At 36.1% G+C, this 15,057-nt stretch overlaps 1 protein-coding gene, 1 non-coding gene and 1 pseudogene across 3 annotated transcripts; all 3 read right to left on the reverse strand.

Annotated features, from left to right (window-relative positions):
• Positions 1-4,837: 4,837 nt before the first annotated feature.
• LOC108998130 lies at positions 4,838-5,640 on the reverse strand (annotated as a pseudogene).
• A 2,314-nt stretch (positions 5,641-7,954) lies between these two features.
• On the reverse strand, positions 7,955-8,057 carry LOC118346074. The gene has a single exon (XR_004799470.1). It is a non-coding gene; the product is annotated as a U6 spliceosomal RNA (small nuclear RNA).
• Positions 7,969-13,845, reverse strand: LOC118346073 (pentatricopeptide repeat-containing protein At3g54980, mitochondrial-like). Of its 2 annotated transcripts, none has more exons than XM_035687081.1 (3): positions 13,622-13,845; positions 9,456-12,341; positions 7,969-8,338 (listed from the first exon to the last, which is right to left on the reverse strand). In XM_035687081.1, exon 2 carries the CDS (start codon positions 12,179-12,181, stop codon positions 9,572-9,574), a length of 2,610 nt encoding a protein of 869 aa, XP_035542974.1. In that variant the 5' UTR covers positions 12,182-12,341; positions 13,622-13,845; the 3' UTR covers positions 7,969-8,338; positions 9,456-9,571. The 2 variants fall into 2 exon arrangements, with proteins under 2 accessions (XP_035542974.1, XP_035542975.1); XM_035687082.1 differs by lacking the exon at positions 7,969-8,338 and adding an exon at positions 8,351-8,837.
• Positions 13,846-15,057: the final 1,212 nt, after the last annotated feature.

A 15,057-nucleotide genomic window follows, 5' to 3' on the forward strand; every position in this document is an offset into this window, starting at 1 on the left:
TTCATATGATAATTTTTTATTGGAAGTAATATCAAATAATATTTTTTGTTTAATGATTATATTATATTGTTGTTTCATATCATATATTGGCTAAAAATATTTTTATTTATTTTTTGTGTACAGGAATTTGACGCATTTAGACCTGATGAACTTTACGCCCATATGAAAAAAAGTCAATTGGATCTTTGGATGAACCTAGGGCAGATAGAAATGGAAAAATTGATATTCTTTCATTTTGGAAAGGAAATGAATTTCGTTATCCTGATCTTGCTCGTATGGCTTGTGACATTTTGAGTGTTTCAATTTCTACAGTTGTATCTAAATCTACTTTTAGTGTTGGTGGGTGTATTATTGATCAGTTTAAGAGTGCACTAAAAGCAAATATTGTTGAAGCATTAGTATGTACTAGAGACTAGTTATATGGCGAGGAGCAAGTTAATATTATTTTTATTTTATTGAATAAATGACTGTAATTTTTCAATAATATAAAACTTTACTGATGTCTTTTTTTTTTAATAAAAACACAAGAATAAGTTAAATTGGACGAGTTAACCAAAGATGTAATGGAGTTAGAAAACAACAAGGGCAAGAACTTGGAAGACGCTCCACCTCATTCTTCAAGTTCTAAATTTGTTTAGATTGTTGTTTTTATTGTATGGGATTGTAACATTAATATATTTACTATGTGTGTTTTGTTTATTATATTTGAGATGTAATTTTAATATATTATTACAATGTGTGGATTATATTTGTTTAGATTGTAATTTTATACTTGTAGTTAATTTTTTTTTTATAGATATTATTTATATTTAAATATTTATAATCAGGTCAAACGGGTCGTATCGTGTCTGTTCAATACATTAACGTAAAAGGGTTGGAATGGATCGGGTTGTGTCAATTTATTTCTTAACGGGTCGGGTCGGGTCGGGTCGGGTCAACCCGTTATCTTACCATGTCGTGTTCGTATTTGGGATTTTGACACGTAACCCTTAACAGGTCATGTTCGTGTTGACCCATTAACTGTAATGTACATACTCTGACATGACACGAACACAACCCGTTAACACGATTTGACACTCCTAGTTATATCACTCTCTATCATTCTATCAAAACAAAGCATAACATCTTGTATTCTATTGTCTCTAATATAACTATTCAACAAATAATTAAAGATCCTTGGATTTAATCCAATTGTGAACCTTTTAGCACATTCTGCTAAGTGATTGACTAAAACATCTGGGGCGGGACAATAATCGCCCGATACGCATTGATTAAGCAAATCTTGAGCGGCATTATGGGTCGGCGGAAAACCCCCCAAAATGTGTAGCAAAACAAAGAAGGAATCCACACATTTAACAAAGCCTCGCTTTTTCTCGACCCCTTTGAAGTGCTTCAAAGCCAATCTTGGTTCACTCTTGTGGCTCAAAAGGATGTTTATCCCTTGGGCTTGAGTCAAAACCGAGTTTTGAGAAACTTCTGCGGCGACGTCTGCGTGTTTGGGTTCTAGGGATAATGCGCTAATGAGAACTTCTAGTTCTATGGTGGGTTTTGTAGGAAAGTTAGATTCTGAATCAATTTCCTAGGGACAGTAGGCGTTTGGATTAGGATTCTATGAAGATGGAGGCTTTGAGATGGGTGCTTTATTGGGAAATTGTGGTTGCGAGCAGAGAGATTTAGGGTTTAAGAAGGAGTGGGTAAGGCATGGAGAATAAGTGATTGAAGATCTCATCATTCGAGTGGGATCGCACAGAGAGAAGGTTACGAGCCAAAACCCTGAGACGTTGAACTCAAAAGCACACTTTAGATGTCTTCACTGTCGTTTAGACGAGGCTGGAGGTTGTCTAAGGTCTGGAGTTTTTGCCCCCAGTCCCTCAACTATTTTGACACTCAAAAGTTGAGAGAAAGAGAAATAAAGTTGCAGGAGATAATTCCACAGAGAGAAGTAGATGCTAGAAGAGTGCTATTGGAGGCGCTGCTAGAACGTTGAACCCTATTGAGCTACAAACGGGCTAAGCTTGTGTAACACCCCGCTCCCCTATAAAGACATTTTTAGAATTTTCAGGGAGCCAGTGTGCAACTAAACTTGACTAAAACTTTTCTTTTAATGACACGCCAGATGCGAAAGATTTTATAAATAAAACGAACTTTATTAAATACTTAAAATCCAAAATAGAGTCTGCGGAAGCACTTATTTTAAAAAAAAAAAAAAAACTAAAATCTCATATGATTATCAAAATAATTTATTTAAACCTTAAATCATAAAGTAAACATGTTTAGGCCTCTACCTTGCCTCCCTGAGTTAAGTCCTGTCCTGCAGTCTCATCCTCATAAATGTCATCATCTAGGTTGGTTTAAAAACATAAAAATATACAAAAATGAGTCGAATACTCAATAAGCAACACAATATATAGTAAACATAATAAACATAAGGTTTCGTGAAAAACGTACATACTCATAAATACATATGTAAATAATATGAATATGAATATGAACATGAACTTATCTTTCACTTATCATAGGCCGATACCCACTGTTGACCCCCGTGAGTTAGGATTAGTGAATCTAGGTAGATTCCGATTTCCGCTCATGGTCGCGGGTTGTGGAATCCATACATAAGGAAGACATACTGGGTACATTACCAGCATGTACGACCTGACAATGCAAATGCCTATGACATAGGTACCGTCTTCATATCATAACATAGGTCATTACATATCTTATCATTCATACTTCATCACAATCATACTTGCATATTTGTCATATCATAGAATTCAAAAGAAACTGCATGCATACTTCTCATATCTTGTCATATCATATCATAAATTTCAAATAAAATCGTATTCTTTCATAAATTTTCGCGATACATGTTTCATCACATAAAATCATGATTTTTCATAAATATTTTGATGCATAAATCTTCACACAAAATCATGCATGACTTTTCATAAATATTTTAATACATAACTCTTATATACAATCATGTTGTTTCATAAATCTTTTGATGCATAACTCCTTTTATAAAATCATGAATTTTCATAAATAATTTAATACATAATTCTTCACGAAAAAATCATGGATTTTCATAATTTTATCATGACTTGGATACGTAAAAAGAAGCTTCCAATGGAGGGTATACATGCATATATTTTTATAAAAAAACATGTCGTTTACCCTATACACGTGTAAGGGTATGATCATGCTACTTACCTTACAGCTCTAATCCATTATTTTCGACACGTAATCAATCGTCTATAAAAATAAACACGTAATTTGCATAAATTTCTGATTAAACATGTAATTTTATTTAAAATCTAAACTACTAAAATAACATATATTTCCTAAACCTAAAATCTTCCTAACACTAAATTATTCTCAACTGTTAATCCTAAAAAGGCAGGGGTATTTTCATAATTTGACCCCATGTACACTTAATATTTCATGCTATTCATGTATTCAAAGGAGGCTTACACAAGACAATGGTCGTGGCTTTCGAGCTTAGTGGTGCTTTATGGCAGAACTGGGTGGTTCGTCGATGGCTCAAGGCTGGAGAGATAGAGAGAAACCGAAAGCTTGAGAGAGAGAGAGAGAGAGAGACCTAGTGATTAGAGAAAGAGATTACGGAAGGGAAGAAAAACACCGAGAGGCTATGCATGGGGAGGATCGGCGTGAGCTTATCGAGCGAGAGCGACGGCTTGGGGTGGCATGAGGTGCCGGGTGGCACTCTCTGTGTAGTGTGGTGATGACGTGGAGGGAGTTGCTGCCGTGGGGTGGCTAGGTGGTGGCTCACAGTGGGAAGAAAAATCCTCTGTATTTGGTGATGCAAAATAGAGTACTCTGCAGTGCAATTTTGGTGGGTGGGCAAGGTGGTGTTCTGAGTGAGGTGTTGCGATGTGGTTGGCTTGGCTTGGGCAAGGTGGTGTAGTGGGTTCCTGATGGTGTGCAGTGGTTCTGTGCGTGGAGGAAAAGACGTGGACCAACTCGGCAGTGAGGTTATTTTCAATGGTTTATGGTGGAGGGAATGGTGGGTGGTTTCCGGCATGCTACAGGGCTGAGGGAGGAGGCGTGGAGAAGCTTCCTGCGGCACGGGATGGCTAGGCTGTGGGACGTGCCTAGTGGTTGCCGTGGCGACCATTTAGGAGTGTAGAAGAGGTGGAATGATGGTCTTGATTGGGGGAGAGGGTTCACGGTGTTGAGGAATTTTGGCAATGGGGGCTATTGTGGCTTTGAAAATCCTAGGATGCATGAAAGGCAGTATGTGCAAGGGGCTTGCATGAAGTGTATTAATAAACGTAGAGACGTGCATGTGTGACTAACAGAGAGAGACGTGCAAGGTGTTTTGGTCCTGGTTGTAACGTGAGGTATGAGGTGCGGCTGGTTCAAGTTTATGCCGTGAGAGAAGAAAAATCAGGGTGGGGGAGGGAGAAGCAGGTATATATTGTATACTGTTGGTTTAAGAAATTTTAACGTGATGAGGTTACGTAGAGTTGTAACCCTAGTGAACTTTGATGATGAAAGACATGCATGGCTTGGAGTTCATGGAGGAAAGTTGGTTAGAGGTTTTATTATAAAGAGGAATCTAGAATGCTAATCGTGTTAGGAGTCTAACACTTAGAAGCTTGGAGTTTAAAAAAATTAATGGAGCCTTAACTCTAGATTAAAATAAATATAACTTATTCGATCAGCTCTTTTATGGACTTTAACTCATTTATTGAACCTAATAAAATTATCCATAATTTATTTTTAAAAATATAGAATCGGGGGTCGTTACAGCTTGTCTAATGTCTAGTTTGGGCTTGAGACAAGAAAATGACTCACTATAGAATCAAGATTTTTTCTCTTTGTTGTTGTGCTTCTCTTTCTAATAGATTTGTGTGTGTTGCAATTGTGAGCTGAAAGGGGGGAAAATAGCTAGGGTTTGTTAGGACAAAAATAAAGCAGTGGTGCTAGGGACAACCAGGAGGTAATCGGCCTTGTGTGGAATTAAAAAACAAAAAAAAACAAAAAGCAGAAAAGCAAAAAGTAAAAAGTAAGAAGTAAAAGGCAAAGGACCATGCCAGTGATGCCACTCCCTCTTCATCTTCTTCAGCCTCCACTCGATCCAAGCAACTCAGGCTCTGCAGTCCCTCAACATCCCAACCAGGACCCATGTCAAAGCAAGAACAATGCCACCAACGCTACCCTCCTTTAGCCTTTCCGTCTCAATCTCCCTTGCTCTCTCCCTTTCCTTCTCAAGTGCCATTTTCTTTTAGCACAGAAACATAAAATATTTTGATTCATGGCAGTTCAAAAAGATCGCAATATTCCATAGTAACTGACTAAAAGGAGTCAAAATTCTTCAACCACATTTTTCTACCCTCAAGGAGAACTTCAAAAATAGAAATCAATTATATTCTCTCTCCCTTGCTCTATTGTTTTCAAGCTTCGACTTTCTTTTTCTGCCAGAGACGATCCAACGCACTGTCCGCATCTCCTTGAGCACGAACGAATCCACAGAGAGCAAAAGTGGAGTAATGGCCATTGTACAGCCATTCTCATCCAAATGCCCAACGTTGATCTAAACGAAAGCATGGTCCTTCTGTTTGTAGCCAAACATTTCCTGGGAATGTAAAGCTCGGTTATAACCCCCTCTTCATTCTACATCTTGGCTTCAATTTACTACTTCGTCAAACGCTTACCGATCAGCGAAGAAGAGATGAGCAAACGGTGACAGAGATGACAGTGGATGTGAGACAGAGAGAAGAAGAGAAAGAATGGAGAAATTGAGAAGCCTCTGGAATGTAGTTCTTAGGAGAGAGAGAGAGAGAGAGAGAGAGAGAGAGATGGGAAAATGAGAGTGTCGATGCCGAGAGAAGAAATAGAGGAGAGAAAAATGAAAATAAGAAAATCGACCAAATGGCCAGCATTTACCCGGCTGTTGTTCCAATCAGTCAGTTGTATTTAGCATTTTTCAAAATAAATTGGTATAAATAATAAACATTTTTTTTATACCTCTTTTCCAAGTTTAACTTGGACTCTCAATGATAAAAAAGGAGGGGCGCGTAGTGCCCACTGACTCGTCGAAAAGTGTTATCCCATTCATCTGGACTCTGTTTCATTTCTTTTTCTTTTCCCCTTTGAATGAATTTAATATTTAATATATAGATTAAATTTAAAAGTCTAGGAGATCAAATTTTTTGTGGCCATAAATTAATTTTTTTAATGTATCTTTTAAATTTTTAACTTTTTTTTTTTAACGAAAATTCAATTTCTTTTAAAAAATTCAGAAACTTAAAAAAAAAAAAGTTTTGATCGTTGTCAAACGTGGTACTCCCTAACATGTTTTATGTAACGGAGAAAAATATATAAAATTTCTGATAATATCGATTAAATATAAATTTATATTTGGGAGATTTGTATAAACAATACTAAATATTGTAAAATATATTATATTAATATTTTTTTTTTTTCTTGATAGTATACTAGATGATAGAATATCTAATAGAATTGTTAAAGAAAATATTTTAACCACAAAAATATTACACAAAAATAAATTACAAATTGACGTGGCTTGATGTGATACATCAGATTATAAAATTATTTTTATTATAAAATAAATCTAATAAATTTTATAAAATTATGTCAATTTTTAGATTTACTTTTACATATTCTCTTTATATTCGTAACAAATCTCAATTACTAAAGAGGCCCAATATGGAGGAATGATTATGAATTGACAAGTATCCATACTAAAATTGATATTCAAGGATAGTATTCTCTCGCATGCATAATTATCATGAAAATAATTGTGAAAAATTATGAGAAGAAAGTTTGAGTAATGACAGATATAGTTTTAGGATGTTCAAGTATCATGTATTCTTTTTTAAAAATGATGAGACTTGTTATTAAAAAAAAATAATTTTTTTCTTCTTGACTCATTTTTTTAAAAGAATGCATTGGGTTTGTAAATCTTAAGACTGCGAATATAATTTATTTAATAGTTCGGACTCCTCTATGATCTAAATAGAAACCGACCATAATTCAATGAACAATTTTATAAAATCTAGACTTGTCCTCGTAACACACTCGGTTGGTTAAATTTACAGATACATTTACAAGATTGCTATGTTTTATCTGATAACAAGACATCATATATTTTTTAAAAGGATTATGTGGATGAAAATGATATGTTCATTCTAACGTATAATATGAATATATGTTAATTTATAAATTTATTTTTGTAAGATTGTGATTAAAGCCTCGGCCTTCACTCATCACCCACTAGCATGCACCACGTGCGTCGATAGAGAAATTTATGAGCTTTAGATGTCCAACATTTATTAATCAGTCGAATTTTGTTTATCACAATCCATTGATGTAACACTACATTACAAATCTTGACCAAACTCTTTTTATTCAAAGGCACCCATTTTGGGACTACTACGAAACAGAAACTACTAGACACGATGATCTCCCTCTCTTGGGCTAATGAACCGATCCCTTTAGTTCTATTTCAAGTTCTTTTTTAGGTAGAGTTTGGTTAGGGGCAATTGTTGAGTATCCTCACTCCTTAGAAGTAAAAAACGTAAAGAGTTTTTTCAAATAAATACAAGAGAAAAGTTTTCACTTTTCAGCTTCAAAGAATCTTTCTTTCACCTCCTCAGGAATAGCAGTCCATATGACGCACATCTCTCTCTCTCTCTCTCTCTCTCTATATATATATATATATATGCTCTCATGGTAGAAGGACTGAAGATGGCACCCAAAAATTAAAATGAGCCAAATAGGATGAGGGTTAGAAATCTCAATCATCACAGAAGATTCAAGTCCTTGGAGAAGATACTGAAGCTTGGAAATTGATTAGTGAATCCTTCAAAAGAAGAACAATCTTAGCGGCAAAAGTTTGAAAGAGTAAATTAACAAGGATGCACTGTCTGGCAGGCCAAAATAACTAACAGACTATTCTTATATAGGTAAAAAAAAATTGTACAATTTCTCAAATTGCGCATGTCATCCATGCGCAGGAGCCATGCGAATCTTATTTATATTGGTCCAATTGACAATAACACGTTTCAACCTGTTACAAAGACCATTTATCAGAACGGTATAGGTGACAACTATGTAAGAACAGTGTTGGGAAAGAAAAAACAAAGCTTCAGTGCTGGAAAAGAGGATGTTCTTGTTTGCGTCGAGGTCAATTCACGGACAAAATACCCAAGAGAATGAGTAAAAAATTATCAATCCTGGGGAGAGAGATCTTGCTCCTTCTAATAATGATTTAGACATGTTGTGGGCAGTTTTCTTCACTGCTTTCTGGGTGAGGAAGCACCATGGCCTTACCTTCAAAATCACCGAAGAAGACCTGCATGAAATTTCGGAAGTTCGTATTTTGTAAAGATGAATAACAGGCTTATATAAAAAGGACCTATAAACATTCCGAGATAAGCTATATACTCAAGTGAAAATTTTGCATTTGTCACAAATTCATACCAATCCAGTCATTTGAATTTTGAACCAAAACCCAGCTTGCAAGACCAGTAAATAAAAGGGAGGGGCGAATAAATGAAATATAGGAAAGTAGATATCAGTACAAAATGAAATAACAGCTTAAAAACAAAACAAAAAAAAATTAAAATTTATTCCCATGATTAATGAGATGTTTAAGCCTCAACCAATTCTCTCTCCAGTGTAGGATATAATGAATACTAAAAACCCTTATTAAGGGTTCCTTTCTTGTGTATAAATCTACAGCCTTTAATTCGAGGCACTTTGCAGGCAACAGTTCCTTCTTTTTTGGCATTCATTTAAGGTCAAGAACAACTTTTCTCTCAGCGCTTCGCAATTCAAGTGAGCCTAGGCACCTATTCAATAACACTGGTCATAATCCACTCAAGCATTTCAATATGTAAATCAACATACACAACACCACCCACTCTACTTTCTACAAACAACGTCAAATTCAATTTAATTACAATTTCCAAACAGATACCTTACTCTAAAATTATGGCAGTTCCTGGCTCTAGACACGCACAACTACAATTACATGTGATTCAAATCTCCCCACCTATAGCAAACACTGAAAAGGAGAAATCTCCCGTCTGCTTCAGATATATATGGCCAAAATTGTGATAAAAGCAACCAAGACAGTTCTTTTTGGACTCTTCTCAGATTTTTCCAGTTGAAGAGAAATCATCCTTTATTTATGCCACGTAAAAAGCTAGAGCTAAAGATTTAAAGAACCCAACTGCATATTTTATCCCGATCATCAACAAGGAAAAGAGAAAAAATTGAAGAGAGCTTCAGAATTTGCATCAAAGGAATTGATATTATTAATAACACGCTTGATTAACATATTGAGATTGCTTTGGTGTATGGAATATAATAATATATTCACACCTAAGATAGACATAATAGAAGCTTCAGTGTACATTCTTCCCATAAAGTTATAAAAAAAAAAAGTAAAAAACAGAAAATAGTACCTCAAATTTCAGTCTGTTCACCAATAATCCCAGCAAGAGCACAACTTGTCTTTGAAATGGTGGAACCTCTTAGCAACGTCTCCATACGCCATAACCAGTGAACCAATTACTTACGGTCATGAATCTGCAGCAAGAGTATTTATTCCCTTGGCCTTCCCATTCACAAGAATATCATAAGTATTCTGATCAGGTACAACACCTTTGTCAAGCATCTCATCATGTAGTCTAAAAGCTTCTTGCAGATTCCCCTCCTTAAAGTGTCCAGCAATCAAAGTATTATAAATAAGAGCACTAGGAGTCATGCACTTCCCATGCATCTCTTCCAAAAGCTTATGTGCATTTTCTAGCTGTCCTTTGTTACAAAGACCATTTATCAGAACGGTATAGGTGACAATGTCAGGCACAATACCCTTGGAAAGCATCTCCGAGTAAATTTCGGATGCAATGTGCAATTTACCTTCTCTTAACCATCCATCAATCAATGTCGTATAAGTTTGCAAATCGCAAGGAATATTCTCATTTATCATTTTCTTGTGTAAGTCAAGGGCCGCTTCCATGTTATTTAGATTCCTGAAGCCGCTAATCATGATATTGTACACAACTGTATTAGGAGCCAAACCAACATCACAGAGTTCAGAGAAGAGTTCACGTGCACTTTCCATGTCCCGCCTTTTGCAAAATGCATCAATCAAAGTGCTATATCCGATAACATCCAATTCAAGACCCTTATTTTTCATCTCATTCCTCATTTTCAGAGCAAGATCAATATTATTGCTTTTGCAAAACCCATCAATTAAGCTCGTGTATGTCACAACATTGGGGGAAACTCCACTTTCATGCATCTCTCTGTATATAGCCAATGCAGAATTGATGGCACCCTCCTTGAAAAATCCATGTATGATGCTATTGTAAGTCAAACACATGGGAACAAAACCCCTATCAACAAAGTTCTTCAACCTATCCCTTGCCTCAGATGTGCGGCCAACTTTGCATAAGCCATTGATAATAGTGTTCAATGTGACGTCTGTGGGAACAATATTTGCACTTGCCATTTGGTCAAACAAATCAAAGGCATGTTCAGTATCTCCTTTTCTGAAATACCCATTCATCAAAACAGAATACGAGATCACATTAGGTTTTAAGCCCTTTTCCACCATCTCAAGAAATACACTGTTTGCAACATCCATATTCCCTTCTCTGCAGTGGCCAAGGATCATGTTGTTGTATGAAACTACAGTGGGCACCACACCATTTCTGATCATCTTTTCCCATACGCTTTGAGCCTCATTAACCTTACCTTCTTCACAGAACCATGACAAAAGATTATTATATGTTATCACATTGGCAATACCGCATTTGATTGCCTCATCAAACAACTGGGATGCATTTTCAAGAGAGTGAGATTTTAAGAATCCACGGATCAAGGAATTCACGTTAAAGACACTTGGCTGGATACCCTTGTCTTTCATTTGGGTGTAAAGCTTGTTGGCCTTTTCCATGTTCCCATTGTTACAACACCATTCAATTAAGACTGAGTATGTAACCTTGTTTGGTGAGAGCCCAAACTCACCAATCTTATTGAACAAATCTAAAGCACTATTCAGATCACGTTGCACGCAATACCCTTTCATCAAACTTGTTGCCACAACCAAATTCATTGGCTTCCCACAACTCAACATCTCATCCTTAAGCCTCACTGCCTCCACAATATTTCCTTGCTTCACACAAGCCCCAATAACAGAAGTATATGTACCCTCAGAGGGAACATATCCCATTTCTCTCATTTCCTTCAAGAACCCATAAGCCAAACCCCAATCGGGTCTTGCACAAACTGCCTGAATAGCAATACTGTAGGCTGCTGCATCAAGTTCTACACCTGTAGCCTTTGCATCTATAAAATACTCCACCGCCTTCTCAGCCTCCTCTTCCTTCAAACACGCACGCATCATCACATGCACTGTATAGCAATCGCCGCTAATTCCCTTCAATACCATCTTATTATGCATCTCTCGCACTTCATTGAAAAAGTTTCTTCTTACCAATGCTGTCAAAAGAATATTCATATAGGGGACCGAAGGAATTATATCACTCTCTATCATTCTATCAAAACAAAGTATAGCATCTTTTATTCTATTGGCTCTAACATAACTATTCAACAAATAATTAAAGACCCTTGGATTTAACCCAAATGCGAACCTTTTAGCACATTCTGCTAAGTGATTGACTAAAACACCCGGTGCGGGATCAGAATTGCCCGAGACGCATTGATTAAGCAAATTTTGAGCGGCTTTATGGGTCGGCGGAAAACCCCCCAAAATGTGCAGCAAAACAAAGAAGGAATCCACACTTTTAACAAAGCCTCGCTTTTTCTCAACCCCTTTGAAGTACTTCAAAGCCAATCTTGGTTTGCTCTTGTGGCTCAGAAGAATGTTTATCACGTGGGTTTGAGTCAAAACCGAGTTTTGAGAAATTTCTGCGGCGATGTTTGCCTGTTTGGGTTCTAGGGAAAAAGCGCTGATGGAAACTTCTGATTCTGTGGTGGGTTTCGCGGGAAAGTTAGATTCTGAATCAATTTCCCGGGGACAGTAGCCGTTTAGATTAGGATTCTCTGAAGATGGAGGCTCTGAGATGGCTGCTTTATTGGGAAATTGTGGTTGCAAGCAGAGAGATTTAGGGTTTAAGAAGGAGTGGGTAAGGCGTGGAGAAGAAGTGATTGAAGATCTCATCGTTTGAGTGGGATCGCACAGAGAGAAGGTTACAAGCCAAAACCCTGATACGTTGAACTCAAAAGCACACTTCAGATGTCTTCACTGCCGTTTAGACAAGGCTGGAGCTTGTCAGCATGCTCTTTGTGTGCCACAATCAGGTGACATTTTGCAACCTTATCTGGGAATTAAAAAAAAGTGAAGTTTCAGGTAAATATAGATAACATTCTATCAAATCAGATTACTCACAAAATCTCCTACTTGGATTGCATCAGATTTAACCATCTTTGGCTATAATTTGACCAAACAGCCTCAAGCCTTTGCCAACCAAACGATCATCACCAATATAAACATTTAAATGCTTTCTAAGAACATGACAAATGGAAGAGTAAAAGCTTCCAGACTCGGTAATTATCATCTTCACTCGAGAAATTATGGCAAAAACAAAAGCAAAAGAGGCTTAGAAAAAAAAAAAGAAAAAAAAAAAAAGATAATGACTTCAACAGAGAATCTTTGAACATCAATGATAATGACTTCACTTATTTTCTCCAGGAAAAAAAAAAAAAAACTGTATTGAAGCATGCAAAAAGGCAGGGGGCCCAAAAAGAGGATTGCATGGAGGGAACCAAGAATAAGAATAAGATAATACCAAAATGTTTAAGTTGTCTTGTATAATTACACTCAAAGACTAAACTATAAAGAGTAAATCAGCCTTGTTTTCCAAGTATTTATGTTGATTATAACAGATTGAAAAACAGTAACATATTCAGAAAAAATTCAAAACCCCTGTTCGATGGATCAAATGAGCACAGCCAAGCCAAGCCAAACCCCGTTCCATGTGTGCATGTCAGTGATGTTACTTATAAACAACTTGATGCAATCTCATCTTCATACATACTTACCCACGAAACTTCCCAAATAATTACCCAGGAGACACTAAAACTCCCATGGCAGGTGACAGAAAAGACTTGTTTGAAACTTCCCAAATAATTATTATCCACTAAAGACTCAAATGGAGGTCAGGGTTACAAAATCAAATTCTGTTTTCTCGTTCTTGGCTACAAAATTTGCAAATAAACAACAAAAAAATGGTTTCAATAGAAAAAATAAAACAAAACAAACCATAGATATAGATCCAAACCAAAAGGAAGGAAAAAAATAGAGGAAGAAAAACAGAGATAAGCCGACATATTTGAGATTGAACAAAAACGAGAACCATACCGACAGATTTGAAAGCAAAAGGAGTCATACAACGATTCAAGATTAGAGAGAGAGAGAGAGATAGCCATACAGGCAGCGAAGGAGTTAGGGACTCAGGGTTTCGGCGACCCTCAGTTGGATTAAGATCAAATATTTCATAGCAAATCTCAGTTGCATTAACAACAGATGAAAGAAACCATGGCAGACTAAAACGAAATCACCAAGTCACTGGAAATCGAGAGACGGAAACGATAATCATACCTGTGAATCTAGGGATATGAGGTTCTGCTATGGCACACACAGAGAAAGCAAGAGAGAGAGTGGCGGACCTCAATGGGCAATGGCGTGAAGCTGTTAGGGGTCTTCGAGCTTGGTGATCTATGGAGGTAAAGGTTGGGACTAGGGTTTCGGTGGTAAAGTGCTCGAAGTGGAAGTGTTCGAAGTGAAGAAGACAGTTCGGAGCTTTGGCAAGCCATACGGAGCTAAACGACGTCACATGTTTTAGGAGGGGGAAACGACACAGTTTAGTCTTATAAAAAGGGGCGGGGTAGGGGTTAAATGGGTCTGGTCGGTTCGGTCAGGAGTTGGATAAAATTTAAGACAGAATCGGTATGTACCGATTTTTCATTTTAAAAAATCAATTACGTACTGATTACCTCACTAAACATGTACTTCTAATTTTATTAGTTTTGATCTGATTTGATCTAGTTTTAATAAAATGTAAATTTATAAAAAAAAAAAAATCTATTCATATAAAAATAAGTTACTTTAAAAAAATTTATTTTATACTTTTATTTCAAAATCTGATTAGTACAAAAAACTCAGGAGATTGATGTTTAAAAGAACTCAGAAGATTGCAATATAAATGACAAGAAAAGAATTGCAATATAAATGCATGATCAGTACAAAAAGTCAAATCTTATATATCATATGATGTGTATACACACATATATAAGCAAACCCCAGATTTTAATTGTTAGGGGAATAGATGTTAGCTTATCCTGATAAATCCAAATGAATAGATCCTCTCTGTGCAATAAAACATGTTGGCTAGATCCTCTCTATTTCTGTAGATGTTAAAGTAATTTCAGATGATCTGAGTTAATTAATAAATAGTAGTATTTTATAGATCCCATAATTAATATGCATTTGAATGTAAATAAATTAAAATATATATTTAAATATATGAAATTAGTAAAGGTTGATTTAACATTTTTATAAAAAGTTAAAAGAATAATTGATCTCATCACGATTAATTTGAAATGAGTCTGGCTCACTCTAACAACAAAACATAGCCTAATTTGGTTTGAAGACCAAGACTTGTTGAGACTGCTAAGGGCCTATGTTGTGTATGGAAATGGATGGAGGGAATGGAATGAGTGTTATGTTGTAATATGCGTTGTACATAGATCTCCTCTCTATCAGTAAACTAAATCCAACATTCATGTTTATGGTTTAACATTTGCTACTTTTTTTTTTTAGTAAACAGGTGTTAACCTTCATTAACAGAGTACTTATAAAGTTGATTTGAAAAACAAATCAATTACAATCGTTAATATCTTTCCAGTACACTTTCGTGACTGACATGGTTTAGTCCAGATAATAAATCTCTAAAGACCTACATCTTTAGAGAAAATACCACCTCTATCCATGATAGAGATTACAAAGCTCCATACCCCGACTAAGCAGGGTAGGGT

The sequence above is a fragment of the Juglans regia genome, unplaced genomic scaffold (genome assembly GCF_001411555.2).
Source record: "Juglans regia cultivar Chandler unplaced genomic scaffold, Walnut 2.0 Scaffold_652, whole genome shotgun sequence".
Classification (NCBI taxonomy): domain Eukaryota; kingdom Viridiplantae; phylum Streptophyta; class Magnoliopsida; order Fagales; family Juglandaceae; genus Juglans; species Juglans regia.